This window comes from Gadus morhua, chromosome 19, assembly GCF_902167405.1.
Source record: "Gadus morhua chromosome 19, gadMor3.0, whole genome shotgun sequence".
Lineage (NCBI taxonomy): Eukaryota > Metazoa > Chordata > Actinopteri > Gadiformes > Gadidae > Gadus > Gadus morhua.
In genome coordinates, this window is record NC_044066.1 from 9,453,896 (window position 1) to 9,475,049 (window position 21,154).

General features: G+C 43.2%; 1 protein-coding gene and 1 long non-coding RNA gene across 2 annotated transcripts in view; one reads left to right on the forward strand and one right to left on the reverse strand.

Annotated features, from left to right (window-relative positions):
• astn2 (astrotactin 2) overlaps nt 1-21,154 on the forward strand; it is a 269,562-nt gene that overhangs the window by 140,432 nt on the left and 107,976 nt on the right. The window contains exon 10 of the mRNA XM_030341421.1: nt 7,901-8,038. Coding sequence (XP_030197281.1) covers nt 7,901-8,038 — 138 coding nt within the window. The remainder of the gene's footprint in view (nt 1-7,900; nt 8,039-21,154) is intronic.
• Nucleotides 8,712-12,275, reverse strand: LOC115532009 (uncharacterized). The gene is made up of 4 exons (XR_003973974.1): nt 12,116-12,275; nt 11,523-11,586; nt 9,518-9,646; nt 8,712-8,993 (listed from the first exon to the last, which is right to left on the reverse strand). It is a non-coding gene; the product is annotated as an uncharacterized LOC115532009 (long non-coding RNA).

Consider the following 21,154-nt stretch of genomic DNA (forward strand, 5'->3'; position numbering starts at 1 on the left):
TGACACCCTTCATTCACGCATTCATTCGGTGCAAAGTTCACTTTCTGACTTTTAAACCTGTTCCTCCCTGCCTCCCTTCCCACCTCCCTTATTTCCTCCTTTCGTTCTGTCCTTCATTCGCCGATCAAGTTGTTGTAAAGTAAACTTCCTCATTTATTCACTGAAGACCAGGTCACTGCCCATTGGCTCCTCAAAACCTTTAAAACCTCCACGACCGACCGCCCGCAATAGATCTCAACCGCCCACACGGCGCCATTAATAGTCAGCTAGCAGTTGCTTAGCAGTTATTTGTAATCAAACCATAAGGGTTATTTTTAATTAGTTCCAACTTCAGGCTCAAAATAGCAGCACGTGTTGCTAGGAAAGTGAAAAATCAAGAAGTACTTGAGTTGTCAAGGCGTAGACTTATAGCCTACAGTTTATTCTACATAGCAACATGCTAGTATCCAAACATTTCTAGAATAGGCTGGTTAAGTTGTGCTACAAAAGTTGTTTTATATCTTGTTTACTAGTTGTTTCTTATTTTATACAGAGCATGTCTTTTTTTTTCCTCGATTAAGTCATTGGATATTGGATAACGATAAGTTGTTGTGTTGTGTTGTATGTTGGAACTACTACTAATCGGACCTACTGCTGCTACTACACCATCAACACAACAACCCCTAATAACTATATGTTCATTATGCCTAAGCCCCTTCTGTGACCAGTACCTTGACACAACCACAAAGCAGAATATTATCCTAGGAAATATATGCATTTCAGGGTTATTATTAGGTGAGTGCTGCAGGCAGCACTCATTTATTGTTATTCTTAGGCTTTATTCCTTCTTTTTTTCTTTCTGATGCTCTACACTTTTTGGGACCTAACTACAATTGTTAATCTAGAGACTCTATTCCACTTTTAAAATGTTCAGATTTGCTTAGAATCGTGCGATACCATTCAAATTCTTTAAAGATTTTAAACTTTTTAAAATATTATTTTAAAATATTATTTTCATAATGGGAGTTTGTTCTATGACACTTCAATTACTTTAGACTTCACAATTTGGTCAAACATTTAACAAATCAACCACTGTTATCTGCAGGAAATGCATTTTCTAGTTTGTTTTGGTCTAGACTTCCACAGGCCATTGACCTTATTCACCTGGCAGCCATCTTGGTTGTAAACGCTAGCAGGACGATGGAACTGAATGCAGAAGTCCAGACTAAATTCTGTCCTCCTGCTAGTGTTGAGAACCAAGTTGGAATCAAAATGAAATTGAGATAGGTACTTGGCAAGGAAGGAAGGAGATGAATTGAAAGTCAGACCACCACATGTCCGACGTGTGTTCCTATTTTTGGAAGGAAATGTGCCACCCCTTCCCCCCCCCTCCTCCTCCTCCTCCTCCTTCCTCTCGTTTGAGTCTGCTGTGTCAGTAGTATCGGAGACGGTTGTTGGGGTATTTAGTTCATTTGTTGGACACATAAGATAAAAGGCGATGCCAAACAACATCCTGCATCCTCTTTGAGGATTACACAACGGAGGCATGGATTTGTTACCGTTTGTCATGCCACGTATGGCAGATGCAGAATCCAGTGTAAAACATAGTTTAATACATATTCACTGTAAAACACCCAACAACAATAAAAATACGCCTGCCCTCTACATTTGGTCAAGTTACCAGTTTCTTATCTTCATCTGGTCAAACAAGGTTCAGACAATTCTTACACACTGAGAAACCTTCACCAAACCTAGGGTGTATAGTTTGATAGGGTTAATCTTATTATTTTCAATTATATTCCCATGGTTACAGTTTGCTTTAAATGGGAACTGCTAATGTTAACTCATGGTGAGATGAATAAACCATCAATGCTGAAAAGGATACAGATTAGTTCATAGGTCATAACGCCCAGCACATATATTGTGTTTTGTCGACTGATTGTAAGCTAGTGCATTCACTGGCATGAATAAAAACAGAAGAAAAAAGCAGGAACCCTAAAAACGTATATTTTGTAGAGTGATGTTTTACTATTTTGTGCCAAAGCACATGTATAGTCCCAAAAAGGATTGCCTGAAAAAGTTGTTTTATATCTTGTTTACTAGTTGTTTCTTATTTTATACAGAGCATGTCTTTTTTATTGCTTTGCATGTTGTTGAATCAACAACAACAGAACCAACAGAAAAAATATGCAAACCATCAAGGTTAAAAACAATGGGCAATGTTACTTTTAAAAGCAACCTGTTTCTCAATGCCACTTAGTTTGACTGGAGAAAGTCAGTCATTATGAGCCTTTTTTGCTTTGTTTATAAGTACTTTCACATTTCAAGCTTTTGTTTATAGGGATGTGCATATATTTCAAGACGAAGAACGCAATCAACACAATCCACAGATTTTCTCCTTGGAGAGCCCTTTACTGTGTCAATTGTGTCTGTTATCCAGAAAACTATTTATTCCGCAGCATATTATGCAGCATAAGCCCTTCCTCGTATATTGGCCTACTTATTGTTGAGCTTACTACAATTGACGGGATAGAGTTGTGGCTACAGTGTTTACGACTCCTAATCAAAAGCCACTCGGTTTCGATCTCCAATGGCCCCCGTCTAGCCTGTAGGCACCTTTGAGCAAGATGCGCTAGCTCCTAGCTGCTCCTTAAATTACAAATATCTTAAAATAACCATGCGTCTTTGTTAGAGATTTGTCTACTAAATGAATGCGTAGTCAATAAAAACAGTGCTAACTAGATGGATGGAAAACGGTCACCTAGATACAAGTCGCCACCGCAAACGACAGAAAGAGTCACCGTAATAGGTGGTAATAAGCAGGGCTGGGTTTTAAATAGATGGAACAAACGTAATCCGTCTCCGGGACAGAGCGGTGCAAAGGCTATTCCCCTGCAGGTAGCCCTGGCCAGATCATTACCCTGACCTTTACCACACCGCACCCTTGGGGAAGCTGTCAGGTGCATCCACCTACGGAACGCACTTCAAATGTCCTGTGACTGGATGCCAGGAAAACCAATAATGAGGATTTGACAAATGTTTTGGTCTGCAGTCGGCGTGGCGCCGGGGTGTTTATTGTTGTGGCAGCGCTTCACATTCGACGACAATCAGCAGGACTAATTTAACGTCGTTCAAAATGGACTATTTTTAGACCACAGGAACATACATGATATGGCTGTAGTGAGTGCGATAAATGGAGCCCCGCTTTTGACCTACGTGCAACTTTAGAAAGAAAATCGAAAACAGTCTAATCAACGATACGATCTCGTGTGATATGTGACGGTTGCATCGTTGCAGGCTGGATCAAACCAGTGTGACGCTAGAACACTGTTTGTGTCTAATCATAGGTCATATATCAAACAAAATGCAGCTATATACATTTCATTCCTATTTACTATTTTGGTATTTTTCCTACATGGCGGTCATCAGAGGCTGCTGATACTGAACACAGCAGCTTTGGGGGTTCGGGGGGATCTGCGCACCACATCAACTAACCCTGCACCCTGATGTCTTGCAACGTTTGAATAAGAAGGACATTGCGAGTACCATATATGTGTAGTATGTATCAAAACATGTATACACTGAGTTGCAATCCAAACTGAATTCTAGTTTGCATTAAAATGCATCAGAAACATCAAGTTTCTCTGGTAGCCAGGTCCAATATCGATCAGCCGCTGTGGGGATCCTGCAGCCTCGAGTGCCACACTGCTCTGAGCATGAGCCGGCGTCAGCGGCTAAAGCAAGCAAAGCTTCATTGGACGGCGGGCGGGGAAACAAGAGTGGTCCTCGCTGCGTATGAAGTGCAGATGCATTTTAATGCAATCCGCTTTCGGCGAATCGTTTATTTCCTCGCAGGGTATCTATTCATGAACGTCATTAGGCATGTGACCTAGTCAAAATTATGAAAATAATGCAAAGTGGGCAGCCTTGAGTCCCGCAAATGCACTCCATGGTCGTGTTCACTATAAGAAACTCTGAAGCCGAGTCAAGTTTATTCATAAAGTGCCCTGCAAACAAAAAGTTATTTCAGAGGGCTTTACACTGGCAGGAATGTCAAGCGATAACAGGAATTTTATATATATACATATACATATACTGGAACAGTATATTATAAAAAAGGTCAAGAGAAACGAAGTCTTGTCTCCAGAAAAATTAACAGACGCATACTTGCCAAACAAAACGTGTCTCGTAATATAAAATACACCACTGTCTCCAAACAGTGTGAATCAGTGAACAGCATGTGGCTTAACTGGGCTTAGAATGTGACAAGTTAAGCCAAGTTTAGCCACATTGCTGATCCGCTATTAGCAAGTTAGTTAAGCTATTTGTTTGAACTCTTTTACTCAGATTTTCTGCAAACTATTTGACATTTTTTAAATGTTTTGTATGTTTACTCTGCTCAATCTGTTAAAGTATTTTCTCTTGAATACAGCTATTTCACCATTCTATGCGTCTTCAAGCCTAACTTTGCAATACAATGTGCTGCAATTTTCGACAGAAAATGGAATTTCTAGTTCGTAAATGTTACACAAATATTATTTTTTTCTTTTGGCTCAGGTCAGGCTTTTTTAAACGTCTTGACTTGAGGGATACAATATGATAACAACTGGAATTGAATATTGCAGGGAGAGTAAATGTTTGGCAGAAGAAGAAAGTTCAAGGCAATGCCTATTTAAAATGTTGTATTATATAGATACTATATAGATAGTTCATGAAGTTCCATACTACTCACACAGCTAGATAGAAAAAACTCTTGTACTTATCATCAACATGCATTCTTCATCATCATCATCATCATCATCATCATCATCATCATCATCATCATCATCATCATCATAATTGCATGGATTTAGTAAAATATAATCGATTCCAAGCATCCCATTGGCTGTTCCCTGTGTGGCCAGGGAGTTAACACACAGCATCCCATTGGCTGTTCCCTGTGTGTCCATGGAGTTATAACACTGAGCTTCCTATTGGCTGTTCCCTGTGCGTTCCAGGGTGTTAACACAGAGCTTCTCATTGGCTGTTCCCTGTGCGTTCCAGGGGGTTAACACTGGCTTCCCATTGGCTGTTCACTCCATGGGGTTAGCGCGGAGCAGGAAGTAAAAGCGACGGGATGTCACTGCGTTGTTTACGACAGAGCAGGGCCATCGATCGGGCCCTTGATTTATCCTGATCTTGTGCGGAGCCCGGGGGGTCAGGGCCGGTGGCGTGCCGCCAAGTGTCTCTGAGTGCCCCCTCCCTCCCCCCTTATAAAGACTCCATAAAAAAACGCCTGCGACAAAGAGCTCATAAAAGTAACACAAAATAAAATGAAAAGAGGGGCTTTAAACATAATCATGCATGGCTTATCGCGAGCGCCGGGGGCTAAACGCGGAGGCCAAGCCTTGCGGGCGCGCTAGGCGGCATTACCTTTAATTACCGCCGCCGTGTCTCACCGGCTATATCGTTAGTGCCGTCGTTAAGGTTCGATGCACATTAAAGCCGCATTAAATATTATAGGATTGCCGCGTATTGGTGGGAGATTTGTGCGCTGCCGATATCACGGGCGGCACGCATTAGACATCCACGATGTGCATTGGTTTCGGTGTCAACGATGGCCTCGTCCCTCGGTGTGTGCGTGTGCTGCGTTCAGCTTTGCATATTGGTTGTTATTATTATGATTATTGTTATTGGTGTGTGTGTGTGTTTGAGGGGGTGGGGGGGGATTTTTTTGTTTTTGGGATCTGTTATTGTGTGTTCATGTGTGTTCATATACGTGTGTGTGTCCGTGTGCGTGTGTGTGTATGTGTGCGTCTGTGTGTGTGTGTGTGTGTGTGTGTGTGCTCGTACGTGTGTGTCTGCTCTTGTGTGTGCGGGCGTGTGCATGTATGAGCGTGTGCGTGGATAGGGCGGTGGCCACAATTCCTGCGTTAGAAGTCGCGGCTAGTGATTTATCTCTGCGAGCAGCGGCTGTTGATCACTTAGTATCTCCCAGCCCATTAGCGGATAAATACATCCACCGCTAGTTAACGAGCCAGTCATTTCAGAGAACATTGGCTGCTTTATCAGCGATGGCGCTGCAGATCCTCAATTAGAGTTAACATTGGGGTGATTAACAGCCATACAGTGGCAGGGGATGGAGGGAGAGGGATAGATGATGGAAGTGTTGCCATCTTATTGAATTCGATGCAGGGAAACAACTCCATTTCCTCACGAAAGGTAGGCCAACAGTCGTTTAACGGGCACTAGTATGGGCTCTGATGCTGATTGGCCATTGTGAACCGTTTTGAAATTGCCCATTTGTGACATCTCAAGGGGTGCTTGCACCCAATCTCAACCAGTGGACTTTGACAAATGGTCGACTGATCTGTCCGTCATATATCTGGGCGGATACTATTTGTGATGTCACTAGAGGGTGGGTTTCGAAATGGCTTCTAACGTCTAATTAACATCACACCTGGTGGTTTAACAGGGTTACCTTAAACAGAAGGGGATCTACCAAAGAGCACAGCATTGTTTTTCTTTAGATGATTTCTCAGTCCTTTAATCTCAATAATGTAAACAGTCATTCCTTAAATAATGCACTTTATGAAGCTGAAAATGTGGCATGAATAAGTAAATAAATAATGAATCCACACCCATGCTTACAAAGCTCCACAAAGCCATAATTAACCACTAACTTGCAGGGCGATGTGGCCATTATTGTAATGCTGAAAGCATGTATTAATTAAGCAACATTTACCTAACAATGTATAATAACAAATACTTCACAACATCATTAACATCAATACATGTGCTTTGCGCTTGCCCCACTTTCCCCCCCCCCCCGATTTTTTTTTTTTAAACGCTGCCTGCACAGCTTTTAAACATTAATGAAGTACCTCCGACCGTGAATCAATCTAACATGACAACCATCTGTTACCGACAGAACGCTCTCACCACCAAACAGGCAGGAGCAAAGAACAAGGTGAAGGTTGCATATGCCTCCTAGGGAAGACAGGAACACAAACACGGCACGTTTGTTTTTTTGATCTATCGTAGGTCTCTCCAAACCGACCCGTAACCCTGTGGTATGTTTGATAGAGGACTGGGTTGTGCATAATTCATTTATTCAGGTGTCCATCATAAAAGGATAAGCTTTTATTAATTTTGAAACATGCTTTAGTACATCATAAAATGGATGTGGGTCAACGTTACATCTAAATAACAAAGAGTCTATGCCAATCAATTAAAAATAATTAATTTGATTAAGTCACCCAGTATAACTGAATGGGAAAAGAAAAGGAGAATGATTAGATGTATTGTACACCCAGCCTGATTTGAATGAATGTAGAACACATACACGCAAGCAGAGAACACAGCCTCATTACCAACCACTGTTTAGGATCTGTTTTATCTTTAAATTGGGTATTCCCAACAGGTGTATCAAAAACATTGTTCAAATGCTGTACATTACCATAATTAGGCTGAACCAATGTAACCAGCATGAGTTAATGTAACTCAATTAGGCTGCACGAGTGACTGATCATAAGATAATATATGCTTATTTATATTAATTAATCCACACGTATAATGTAAGGTGTTAATTATATGAGTGTGTTAGATGAGGCTTAAACCATTTGTTTGTATGCGTGTGTTTGTGTGTGTGTGTACACTGTATGTAGGTAGGCATGTATGTTTGTGTTTCTGCATTTAAGTGTTTACGTTTGTGTGTGGGTATATGTATTCATGCAAGTATGTATGTTGGTTTCTGTGTGTGTGCGTGCATCTGTTCGTGTAGCAATATAATTGTGTGTGTGTGTGTGTGTGTGTGTGTGTGTGTGTGTGTGTGGCAGCACATGTCTTCCTGCTTTATTGCGTTGCTGCTCTACATGGACTGTACATGTATAGGAAGTCCTGTGGTCCCATTAACAGCAGCACGGTGCCCTCCCTCTCCCAGGTCCTCCTACAGCCTGGGCCAGGGACTCTGGCTGCCTGTCAGTAAGAGCTTCGTGGTACCGCCGGTGGAGCTGTCAATCAACCCAATAGCCAGCTGCAAGACGGACGTGCTCGTTACAGAGGACCCGGGAGATGTCCGGTGAGTGACTGACTGAGGGTGGGGGTGTGGTTTAGTAAGTGAGGGAGGGAGGGAGGGAGGGAGGGAGTGAAGGAGTGACTGAAGGTCTAATTATGGTTCCATGTCGACGCAACCCAAGGGGGGTTTACAGTCCCATTACGTCCTTGCGGACCTTCCTTGTGTCCACCGCAAGGACCTGACGTACGCCTCCCCCGAAAATTGTAACCTTGTGTCGAGGCGACGCAGCAGCAGGGCCTGTGATTGGTCGGCTCACTATAACCCGACGCAGAACCAAAACAGGTTCACGACTGCGTTGAAGCGTCTGCGTGGTCATTGCGTTGCGTCGACGTGGAACCTTGAGTGATTGATTGAGGGAGGGAGGGAGGGAGTAACCTTGCAAATTGCAGGGAAGTGATTGTGTGTCTTTACGTGTGTGCGTCGTTGCAGAAGCGTCATTGTGTTTATGGAGGTGTAGTATAGCGTTGGACTATTACAGGGAGTCATTTGCTGAGGAAGCCATTTTGGATACTCTAACTGTGTCTTCCTTTACCTTATGTGTTAATGGCATTTGAGTCGAAAAACAATGGCTCAGTTTCAGATTGCATCGCAAAGCATTTTGTATATTTTAGTCATATCTATTAAAGTGGTACTTGTAACCGGTTGTCTGGTTCACTGCAACATTCGTTCTTTGGTTAATCATTATTTAAATAAGAGGCACTGTGGACACATATCTATTTATTTGTAAAATAGATGTGGGTCAGGTCAGAGCTTCCACACCGCCTCAGCATCTCCCAGATCACTTTTTTTCCTGTTTAAGCAGCCAGGAAAACATTTCTGCACAATGGCTTTTCTTCTCTCTTTTTATTTCCATCTTTCTCTTTCCTTTCCCATCTCCAGCTTCCAGTGCCGTTGCGTGATGAATAGATTTCATTAGAGTTTCCATTCCGGCTCATGACTCGGGCAGCAAATTGACCACCTATAACAGAGGGCAAACACTTAACTTTTGGTCTGAAGCTCAATGCGGGCCTCCATTTTGGGTTATGGCAATTTAGCTTACATCCATTCATCTCCGGGGACCGACGTGCCTTTGTGCAGCCAAGAGCCTTGTTTGTGTGTTTGTGTGTGTGTGGGTGTGTGTCGGGGGGGGGGGGGGGGGGGGAGTATATTGTGCATCTTTGTGTCCCTGTGTTGGAGGGTTTTCCATCTATTGTGTTGGGTGTAAGGGCGCTTTGTGCGGAGGAAGTGGTGTGTGTTTGTGTTTTGTATGCATTATTGTGTGTGTGTGTATATGCGCGTGCATGATTGTGTTGTGTGTGTTTTTGCATGGGATTATCTAAGGTTTGTGAGAGTCTGTATCTATGTGCTTGTGTATGTGTGTTTTATTTTGGGATCATCTAAAGTGTACGTGTGTGTGTGTATTTATGTGTGTCCCTGTCTATGTGCTTGTGTGTGTGAATGTGTGTCTGTGTGTGTGCGTGTCTCGACTCGCAATCAACGTACGATACTTATGCTGTCCTCCAGGCTCTGTGCGTTCACGTGTGTGTGTGTCTCTTGCAAACTTGCACCTCAATCAGCCCTCCCCCAGCCGTCTGCTGTTCCATCACACATCTGGCTTCTGAAAATAGGCCGCTGTGAAAATTAATTGATGTTTCAGAATGGATTTGTTTGGCGGCGGATAATTGCTTGGTATTTTGACAGCGTTAGACGTGGTCAAAAAAAGTGTGTTGTTGCTTTTCCATTATATACTATTTATACATGGCTACTGTTCTTTTAAGCAGTTGTCCTCCCGGCTGATGCTCGCTCAACCGTGTTTACCAATTATCTCTCGATTTATCTGTATTCATCTCTCTCGTTCGATTGTCTTTCCCCCCCATTTCTCTCCTCACGCACACACTTTTGATCTTCATAACAATTAACTTGCTTTAAATGAAAAGTGCAAAACCACTGACTCATCGCTTTCTTTTGCGATAATTTTTTCTGAAAACTAATACTGAATGATTAATTCATTAGTCTTAATGTGTAGTTAGCATCACACCAGGAAGTGAATAATAACGGTGAGAGGATCAAGTAGGAACAGTGGTTCCATGCTTGAACGAAAATCTACGTCTAATGCTTAGCCCCTCCGGAATGATTGCAGGGTGTGATTGCCATGAATTATGGAGGCTGGGCCTTCTTAATGCAATGTGTTTGAAAATACGCCCGCCGCCCTCACAGTGGGTGCATTTCAACCAGTTTCTTTGCATAATTTGTGGCCGGAGGATTTGAGGATTAAATTGGGAATTGTAGAATATTGCCAGCTATGCTTGTGCTTGTGATAAGTTCATGTTCTGATGTTCTCGTGGTTGGCTCGAAAGCCTACAAACAAATATAATCAAATCAACCTTGCAAGTGTTAGCACATTGGCCAACCAAAGCACAGGGCCACGCTAACGCAAACTTGTTTTATGTTACTCACATAAGCATTAGCACCTTCAACATTTGCAGAATTCACAAAGTTTAGTCTTTCCAGCAAATCCGTCTAGAGCTAACATAATTTCAGATGAGTAGAGTAGTACTTTGTACCATGGATTTGTCAGCCCTGCGCAGATGAACATTGGAATGAACCCAATCATCATTAAAACAATCTATAAGCCACATTACATGGATAAACTGAGCGATGGATTTAAGAGTTTTGCTAACCATATGGAATCACTGATCACACAGATTCATTTGTGAAAAAACTCTAAATATATTATTACTTTTACCATAGATGATATATTCGTTTTCTGTTCCAAACTGTGTTAATTTCCTACCCTTTATCTTGGCACATTGTTAATTTCCTACTCATATCTCTGGATCTGACTTCTTGTGCACACCAGGACATTGAAACCGAGGAGGTAGCAGCCGCCTAGGATATTGATTAGTAATTGCAATCTTTTAGTTTTTAGATAAAAATGATGGCGAACATAATTCGTGCTGATTGAAAAAGCACAATAAGTTAGCTACTACTATTTTAACATTCTGTCATTTGGCGGACATACACTTCTTTCCAAAGTGACTTCCAGTAAATACAGACTTATTTTATTCGAGAGCAGGTATGGTTTGACACTGAATACAGAGACGTTATTCAGAAGCAGGCTCAACTACAATATGAAAGAAGATGAAATTCAAACACACTCATAGTCATGTCTGAGGTAATAGCATATTTATGATTGTTGAGAGCTAACTAACTAACTAAGGTGTTCCACAGGGTTCCTATAGCAAAATGCTTAACCCCCACCTTCTTCTTAATGATCCGTCTCTGAATTAACTGTAAGCCGCTTTTAATCAAGCGAGCTTTAATGATGACTTCAATATGTCCTATCAATAACGAGGTGTTTTAGAATCCACATTGACCATGATATAATGAAATTATATATCTATGTACTTTCTGCTACAGGGTTAAAGCTGTCTATGCCATTGTGGAGACATAAAGCCCATGAACGATGTTTGTTGATGAAGGCCATTGAGTTGTTTGAAGGGCTTACCGTTGTCGTTAAGTCAGACTTGTATTTTCTCAGATTGCATATCAAAGTTCAACTCTGCATTTACCTGTATAATTTCACAACGGCAGAAGAGAAACATAATCAAACCAAACTTTCCCCTGCATGGATCATTTAAGTTTCAATATGTCTTGATCATTTTCGAACCAAAGCCAAGTCTGTGGAAAACACTTCATAGAAAAAAAACTAAACGTGAATCGATATCACCGCAGGCACTCTGAACTGTGCTCAAAGACCCACGGTCTGTCGATAATGCAACGTCGATACGCCTACTATACACGACTGCTGCTGTTGTGAGCCCCTCGCTCACCACGATCAAGTCTGGTGCAAAAACCCCATGTCCTCCCCCCCTGGGATCCAAGGCAGTGGAACGAAAAAGGCACGGAGAAGCATGACATCTGCCTTGCCATGATCTTAAGCTCAAACATTCATCGCATAATCATTGTTTTAAATCTGTTCTTGCTGTTAGCGTTGTCTTCTGTTATTATTGTGTTCGCAACGGGCATTGAAACACATAAACACACAAACACACACACACATACACACACACACACACACACACACACAGACAGACTCACCCCCATGTGCTTTATTCAACAACAAGCGCGCTGGACGGGAGTCAGCATATTTGCGGTGTGCTCCGAACAAGAACATTAATCAAGGGGCATGGGCGGAGCAATAGCTGGGGCCTGTGTAATCATGCCGGAGCACCGGCGCTGGCTCTGGGCGACGCGTATCGCTCGCACATCCATCATCCCCGCAAGTAAGAGGGCAGGAGAAGAGATTAATGACAAGTACATTACGGTCTGTGTTTAGATGCAACCAATCTGCTTCTGGGTCAGGCCACTGGATTCCAAGATGATGGAGGGGAGGGGGGGGGGGGGGGGTGTTGCAGAGAAAATTAAGGGGTGATTGGTTGACAACAAGGACGGGGAACTGACAAGCGTCGTGCGTTTGAGATGTCATGCTCTTTGACGCGTTGAAGGGCGAAAAAGCGAGAACCGCAAAAAAACGACTAGTCAAGCGTTTTGGGATTGCGCTTTTGTTTTTGCGTTTTTGACTTTGTGGGGTATGATTGATGCCGTGCTGCATTTGTATTTGACTTCCTGTACGCAGAGTCCCTGCAACAGCGTTATCCTCTCTAAGACCTTTGAAAAAAGGATGTGCCCCCCCTGCTGTTTACACAACAGGAGCAGGAAAAATACCCCAGAATACTTCCAGAGGTTTTTTTCTATGCAACACACCGCTTTGAGAGGCGTTTTATGTTGAATTTGTTTCCCTTGACTCATTTCCGTCTGCATATTATTTTTAAGGGATCGCTTTTTTTTTTTTGCGTTCGCTGCCTCCCATCTCACGCTGCTATTTTGTTTTCACCTTCCCACGGACAATTTGTTGCATTCTGCGGGAAGCCTGCGCCTCCCGACTCGGGCATAACCCATTAGTTTGGTCTCTGGTGCCTCGTCCTTCCTTACCCCCCTGCCACCTCGTCGCTGCTCCTCTGACTTCCTCACAGAGCCATTTGTCAATGGTGCGCTTGCCATTCAGGCTGAATAAAGGCACAGGCGGTGACGTGTGAGCTGTCTCCTTGCCGCACACAGGGCTGTTGAATGGTAATATTCAACAAAGTAACAGGGTGGCGTTCTCAACAGACATCCCACTTCTGCGGCCATGTTGTTTCTGCTGTCACTCCTGCTCCCGGATGACTTATTGGTTTTCGTTTTCCTTTGCTGTAATAAAAAATAAGAAAGATGACAGAATGATAGAAAGAAGGACACATGGAAGGATGGACACGAGAGAGGAAGGGCTTAGGGCAGGGAGGAAGGGAGGAAGGAAGGTAGGATAGGTGTATGGAAGGGAGGAAGGAAGGAAGGAAGGAAGGAAGGAAGGAAGGAAGGAAGGAAGGAAGGAAGGAAGGATAGGTGTATGGAAGGAAGGAAGGAAGGTAGAATGGGTGCATGGAAGGAAGGGAGGTAAGGAGGAAGGGCAGGAAAGTTGCATGGAAGGGAGGAAGGACTCGTGTGAGGATGCAAGGACAGAACAAAGGGCACATTGAAGGAAGGAAAGCTGAACGGAAAGACGGAAGAAGGGAAGGACTAAAAGAAGGACGCATTGAAGGAAGAAAGGAAGGAAGGAAGGACAGAGGGGCAATCGAAGGCGTCAGCGGCTGGGACATTGCCGGCCATACTTCCTGTGGTGTGAAAATCGAGCGGTGTGGGTGTGAAAAAACACTGAAATGAGCCACACGGTGTGGCGACACTAAGGCGAGGTGTATATATAGGAGATAGGTAAAGGCTGCTGAGCCCTAAGGTTTTTCATATTTTCCTTTTTCTAGGACAGGGTGACTCATGTACAGGACGGTGGGAGGCAGGTATAATCTAGAGGTTGTCCGTCCGCTGTGGTTTCAACTCTTTGGGGAGTTCGGGAAGCCAGAAAGAAGGATCACCAGACCCGTCCTGTTTGTTGTTTAGTGTGTCCTGCGCTGAGCTGTGTTGTCTTCTCCCAGTCCGGGCCATCGTAGATCAACGGCAGGGTTTTATGGGGGAGACACTTTATAACCTTGGATATGTGCTTTTAGGCTCACAAAATGACCCACCATGCAACATTGTGTTACTAGAAATACCGCTCACCTTCTTTGATGAGCGAGTGCAGCATCGTCAGAGGACTAGATGGGCCTCGGTACCGGCTTGACTTTGAAATGATTGTTTAATTTGTTTATGAAATATTTCATTTTTTTATTAGAATTCCCTAAAAAACATCATACTTGCATGAAAGTACAAGGTTTCAGGTAGTGTAATGTAAATCAGGTAAATCAGTGTAAATTTGAAATGAATTCAAATTATTGTTATTTGATTTTAGTCTTGACGTTTTAATGGCCATTGCATCAGTCCCACCGGCCAAATATCATTGAATTGAGGACAGTTTGTATCATCCCTTCAGGGGTTTGCTCTTATCCTGAATTCCCACGGCTCAAAAACGATATGGACACATAGGAACACTAAGGATTTGCACATCTTTTCATGGCTTCCGTTTAAAGTAAGCACGTCTGCATTTAATCGTATCTACTTAAATTATGCTCTCAATTAAAAGCACAGCAACTCAAAATAGCATTTGTTTTCTAACGGCTTGGCAAGAAAGTTAGCAAGCAGACATTTATGTTCCTAACTTTGAAATGGACCGTTACAACTTTTTTTCCCCCACAAAGTGCGCTAGTTGTGGTCCATCTGGCGGTGAGTATAGTCGTATAAGTTTCAAAATTGCTCATAGCTTGCCAACAAAACATTTATTTTTCATAACAGCTCAGCATCAAAAATATGTATTCTTTGAAGTGCTCCCTTTCCACACGTTACTTACACTTTTAGGTGTTCTGGTGTTAAACTGTCAGCCTGATAAACGCAGCTAAAGGTAACAATTTATTTGTGTGGCTAGGAAAAATATATGCACACACAAGTGAAGGGCTTTAACCTAGGGGCGGCAATAAATGTTGTAGGAAATGACACGCGATAAAGTTTTCCTAGCTGGTTGTAAACGTCGGTGGAGTCTTGCTTTTTATCAGCTGCAGCCTGGCCGTCAGGGTATGGCCCCGTGCTGTTGAGGGTGTTTCTATTTAGCGGATCAATTTGGGACACAAAGAAAAAAATAAGAGAATTAAATGAAATTAAAGACAATATCCTTGTGCTGTTATTTTAGGAATTTCTCTTTCATATTTTATTTTATAACTGAGAGACTATAATCCAAGGCTGCAATAAAAATATGAAGCAACATTTGAGATCCTTGACTTGGGATTTAACCGCTAAATTCAAACATGTATTATTTGTGTAAGAAATATGGATTTTGGAACTATCTTTGTGTCACATTTGTGGCTCTTCGTTTTTGAATAAAGCAAAAAAGTTAAAGATAATTTTAGCACATTCGGTAGCACATGACCTTTTCATGTTTAACCTGCAATATGAAACATCATGCTAATAAATCAGCTGCATCTCAGGAGCATAATTGCCACTGCCTGCTGGAAGTCAGTGGGATATTTATGAGCAGGGTCATCTGTATTGCTGCTTCACTACCTTTACAAGTATCAGAACACTGGGGGTTGATTGAACAAGTAGAGCCTTGGAATGGGGCCCTAGAGACACCTGTACATATCTCTAAACATGGTTCCGATACACTGCGGCTCAAAGCTGAGATAACATTTCATGTTATCTGATTCAGCCCACATTCGATTTCAATTCAGGTCGGTGCATTTATGAATGGTAATATAATGGCTTGTGGCCTGATTTATGAAATTTCTCGGTAGTCTTCCATTTAATGCTCAGCCAGTGTTCCAGTGTGACTACGTTTAGTAGTAACTTGTTTTGCCATAAAAATTGATTGATTAATGTACAATTTTAAATTGTTATTCGCTGGCAGAAGTGTTGTTGCCATGGCTACATGAGTTATGTATATTATTTGCTGGTTAGCATTACAAACTATATTAATATGGCCCAGAGAACAACCTTTATATTCAGCACCACAAACTTAAGACCCCTGATCCCGAATACCGGCCCTTCCGTCAACCGGAAGGGCCGTTGACGGGAGGTCAAACTTTGGAAATAGCTGCTTATATTGTTAACGTTGCGTACGTGAGTTTGTGAGGAACTTTTGTAATTTTAGCAGCCTTTTCATTGCTTTGCCCACCCTGCCCTTTTTTAAATGGACGATAGTGATACAACCGGTATATCTTACTCTAGGGTTAAAGGTTTTACACACTGCAATGTCTTATTTCCAAATTTCCAACACTGCTGTGGTGGAATCCACAGTTTGCGGAAGGGACTGACGCAGAGTAACCTGTGGTCTTTTGGCATCATACACACACACAAAAACACTATAAGGCGCTTTGGAAAATTCTCCAAACCTGTTTAGTCTATATCGGCTTTGGGTGGCTGCATCAGAAATGGTTTCGGATCAATCGTTTGAAACCGATTCAGCCGTATCTCTGACTGATGTAGCAATTATCTGATGCGTATCAATTCATCTTTACACCCCGTGAAGGGGTCTCCACAGCAATTGTTGATTCGCCATCACAAGCCATTAAAGAATCTACCCATCGCTGACATCGCAAATAGAAGGGTGTGGCCAGATCGATGTATGATAGTTAAATTGATCAGCTTACCCAGTGGGCTTTACCGGCATGTCTGTCCCACGTGGGATTCCAAAAACGGGTCTTGTAATGGCTAAGAACGCTTGCACAGGGTGTAGGCGTGAGCCTGTTAATGTAGTGACGTCGTTCTCATTGTACATATTGACACTCTCCGGTAGATGCAGCTCAAACATCTGTGGTATCGCCCTCCTGGGCTAATCCCTATCGCTATGAAAAGAGACGCAATGATCGTCACCACAACGGTTTGTCAGATCATCCAGAGTTATTTGGGTGTCCCAATGCGACAATAATAACAACATAGAAGATGATCTGAATAAGAGATGGAGGATCCAGCACCCCCCCCCCCCCCCCCCCCCCCCCCCTCAATATAATACGCGCTGCCAACATGGTGGGGACGTTGCCAAATTTAGCAAACCCCCACCCACCTGAATTAGCATAAGTGCCAATAAACTGCACACTGGGTTTTTGCTTCTTTTATTAGGTGGGAATTAAACAAATTTAGGGCATTAAACGCTGAACGCGCCTGCCTGAGTGTTGAAGTGTGCAACATCTGTAAGGGAAAAACGCTTGCGGGGCCACGGTGGCTCGGTTCTCAGAACCCTGTCACCAGGCGCTCGTATATCTTTGGCGGGCGATCGCCGTGCCGCAGCGATAATTCGGGCCGCTCGGTTGCTCCCGCCTCCCGGGCTGGCTCCTTGAGTTACGGGAACGCAAAGTATTTATAGGCGGGAAAAGGCGGCGCTCTAATGCCGCCGTATTTGCATGCAATCGGAGGCGACAGGTACTGGTGTGAAGTGTGGAGGCCCAGAGACGCAGTTCATGTGCTAGTTTGTTCGGAGTCTGTGTAGCGGCGGTGGAGGGCTGTCTAGACTCCGGTGCGGTGGTTTTCCAGGGTTAGGGTTAGGGTTAGAGTACCGACGGGGGCAGGCGGACCACAGGTGGGCTGCCACTGGTAGGAACTGCAGGTGGTACGTGGGAGTTGATTCTTGAAGTAGACCTTTTGACAATAATTTAAACAAAAATAACATAGATCCTTGGAAATGAATACATAATGAATATTGTTCAGAAAATGTAGTATAATTGGTTGTTATTATTGAAAAAATAGTGTTGCTTTTTGTAGTCTGTCGTACGGTTTACATTGTTTTCTAATGAGGTTTTGTTTGGTTTTGAAATGATTGGGTTGACTTTTACTTTTCCCTGCTGTCAATGGCCTTCTTGCAGTAAAGATTGTGTATGAAGCAGGCGCTGGCACTCTTTGCTCAGCCGATGCCTTTGAATGTATTCTTCATCCATTTTTTATTGATGACGGTTTAGTGGTGCACCTACTGTCAAAGGTTGGGAACCACTGCTGGAGGTTAGAGTTACTGACTCCTAAGGCTCAACGGTTCTGGGCTCAGAACCTAGTGTCCTGTAGGCCTCCTTGAGTCAGATACCTAAGACACCTGCTTATTAACCTCAGGTAAAATCCCAAGTTATTCGCTTTGGATCAAAGTATCTGCTAAAATTGACACACACATAAAGAAATGACATTTCGGTGGATAATAATGTAATATTGATTACAGAGTTGATTAATATGGCAAATGCGCTGGCTTTCACAAAATGGAATCTCATGAAGCATTTGCACCTCAATTGATTTCAGGTCTGATTCTATTTCTCTATGTATTTGTGTTTTACTTTCGTATGGTTACATGATTGCATCATGGTATGTCACCATGGCAATAATAAGTTAGTTCACGTTGCTATGAACAAACAGACAAACAAAGGTTAAGACAATGATTAGCTCCTACAAAACAAATGAGTTTCCTCTCTCCCTCACTTACCCTCTGCTAGAAATTGCTTGTGGATTTTTCCGGGATTAATTTGTTTATTTACCCAGAGGACGTGGAGACCTAGGTTAGCACGCAGTCGGGGTTAGATTGCACTGCGAGGAAGGATTTCTTTATGATGCACACATACACACACACATATACACACAAACACACACACACACATAGAGAGAGGGGGTGAGAGAGAGAGAGGGGGTGAGAGAGAGAGAGAGAGAGAGAGAGAGAGAGAGAGAGAGAGAGAGAGAGAGAGAGAGAGAGAGAGAGAGAGAGAGAGAGAGAGAGAGAGAGAGAGAGAGAGAGAGAGGGAGAGACACATGGAGAGAGAGAGACGTAGAGGGAGGTACATACAGAAAGGGAAAAAAGAGAGAGAGATGAGGAGAGAGACAGACACACACACACACAGAGGGAGGAAATGTACGACATCAAATCAACATCCTGCGAGGCTCCTCATCTTTTATTCCCATCTCTCACCCGCTGCGTCTCTTTGTTGATTGGCGTCCATCTAACTGTGTACCCGCTCCCCGCGGTCCTGTTCTGGGAGACAGTGCCTCTTTGTTCCCTCCGTCTCCGCAGGAAAAAACAAACTGTCTCCCGGGATTCTCAGCCCCTGCTCACTCAGTGGGCAGCCAGAGCACTCGCTGCAGACACCCAGTTCAGCAGAGCACACTGAGCACTGTGTCTGTGTGTGTGTACACTGTATATATTTATACAGTATGGCACACAGCAGGCCAACACATTATTATGTTTCTCTCTCTCGCTCCTGTTTTGTAGCCTGTTCTTCTTTTTCTATTTGTCTGGATGTTTGTGGACTTGTTCCGTTTCAATACTCTAACTGTACTCTGGGTGTGTGTGTGTGTGTTTGGTGTGTGCATGCACCCGTGTACCCGGTTGTGTGTTTGTGTGTGTCTATATATCCATTAGACAGTGCGCGTCTACCCATTAGAGTTTGTATGTTTGTTTGTGTGTTTACCGGTAACATTGTTTATGTGTGTATGTGTGTATCTATTATAGTAAGTGTGTGTGTGTACCCATTTGATTGAGTGTGTGTGTGTGTGTGTGTGTGTGTGTGCGTGTGTGTGTGTGTGTGTGTGTGTGTGTGTGTGTGTGTGTGTGTGTGTGTGTGTGTGTGTGTGTGTGTGTGTGTGTGTGTGTACACATTAGAGTGTGTATGTGTGCGTGCGTCTGTGTGTGTACCAGTAATAGCATGTGTGTGTGTGTGTATATGTGGACCAGAAACAGCGACCGTGCTTGTGATTTCCTTCCCATTCCCGGCCATGTTACATGGAGGGGGCCTGCAGCAGTGCCAGCCAGGGCAGCCCGCACCACTTAATTACTGCTGGGAGTCGATACATGATGCGTGCAGCCGCTCCATCAAGACAGAGTTACACAGAGATACAAGCGAGGCTCCCAGATTGACAATCAGCCTCACTGGCAACGGGCTGTATACCTAATAATTTGTCCCTCTTCATTTTGACGGGATGTTTATTTTCCATTGTAGTTTTTTTTAGATCGCGCTTCATTTATTCTTTATTTGATTTCATGTCTGAAGAGACGTGCAAAAACATGAAAAACAACCCGCCCTAACCCTGCCAAACTGGCTTTATTTAAATGTTTTTTGTTGTGGATGTATTTTTATGGATCCAGCTCGTAAGATGTTTATTTGTATGAAAAATAAGCAAAAGGTGATAAGATACACCCCTATATTCATGATGGATAGTTCCTCGTAAAACCAAAGCATCCGGAGGTGGTTACCTTCATTACTAAAGTGGATTTGTTTAGTTTCCCCCTCGTTCCTCTAACCAACAACACTGTTGATCATTTCCAATCTCCCCTTTTCAAACCCTGTCTCCTTGAAACAAAATACATCCTTGTCAAAACACATCCTGTTTTAAATTCAGCAACCGTCTGTGTTGTCCTGAAAATTGGGCGCGGGAAAAAACGACAACACGATGTCATGTGATGAACGGGGGGGGATGTAAACTCAGCGCACGTCTTGGAGGGGCTGGCAGTGCGGCTCCAACCCAACGACTCTCGCCCTCGTCTGCAGAAGCCACTTCCCTGGGAAGTGTGAGGGGGGAGGGGGTGAAGGGGTGAGGGCTAGGGGAGGGCGGGGTAAGGCCCTGGCAGAGAACCTAAATAATTCAGCCTCCACATTAATAACAGCAGAGGCTTCAGTTCACTCTCCAGGATAGTCTTTTTGTTTTTTCTCTTTGTCCATTCATCCTCGTCGTCTTAATTGTCTCTGTGCGTGTCCTCTCTTTACTCCTTCTCCCTCTGCCTCTCTCTCCTTCCGATTCCTCTCGCTCTCCTCCTCTTCCTCTCTCCATCTCTCTCTTTGTTTCTCTCTTCATTTGATATTCTCATCTCCGGCGCTCTCTCTCCATTTCTCTCTTTATTTCGCTCTCCATTTGATATTCTCATCTCCATCTCTCTCTCTCTCGATTGCTCTCTTTTGCATCTTTCTCTGCAGCTCTCCCTTCTTTTTATTTTCATAACACCTTGCCAGACGCTACTATATTACGAATGTGGCAGCAGTGTGTTCAAAGGTCTATTTGTTATTCCGTTTATTAGCAAATGTCACACGCAAAGAAATGTATCTCTCCCGTTATTATTATTGGAGGAGTAGTAGTCGTAGTAGTATTATATTATACTAAATAAAT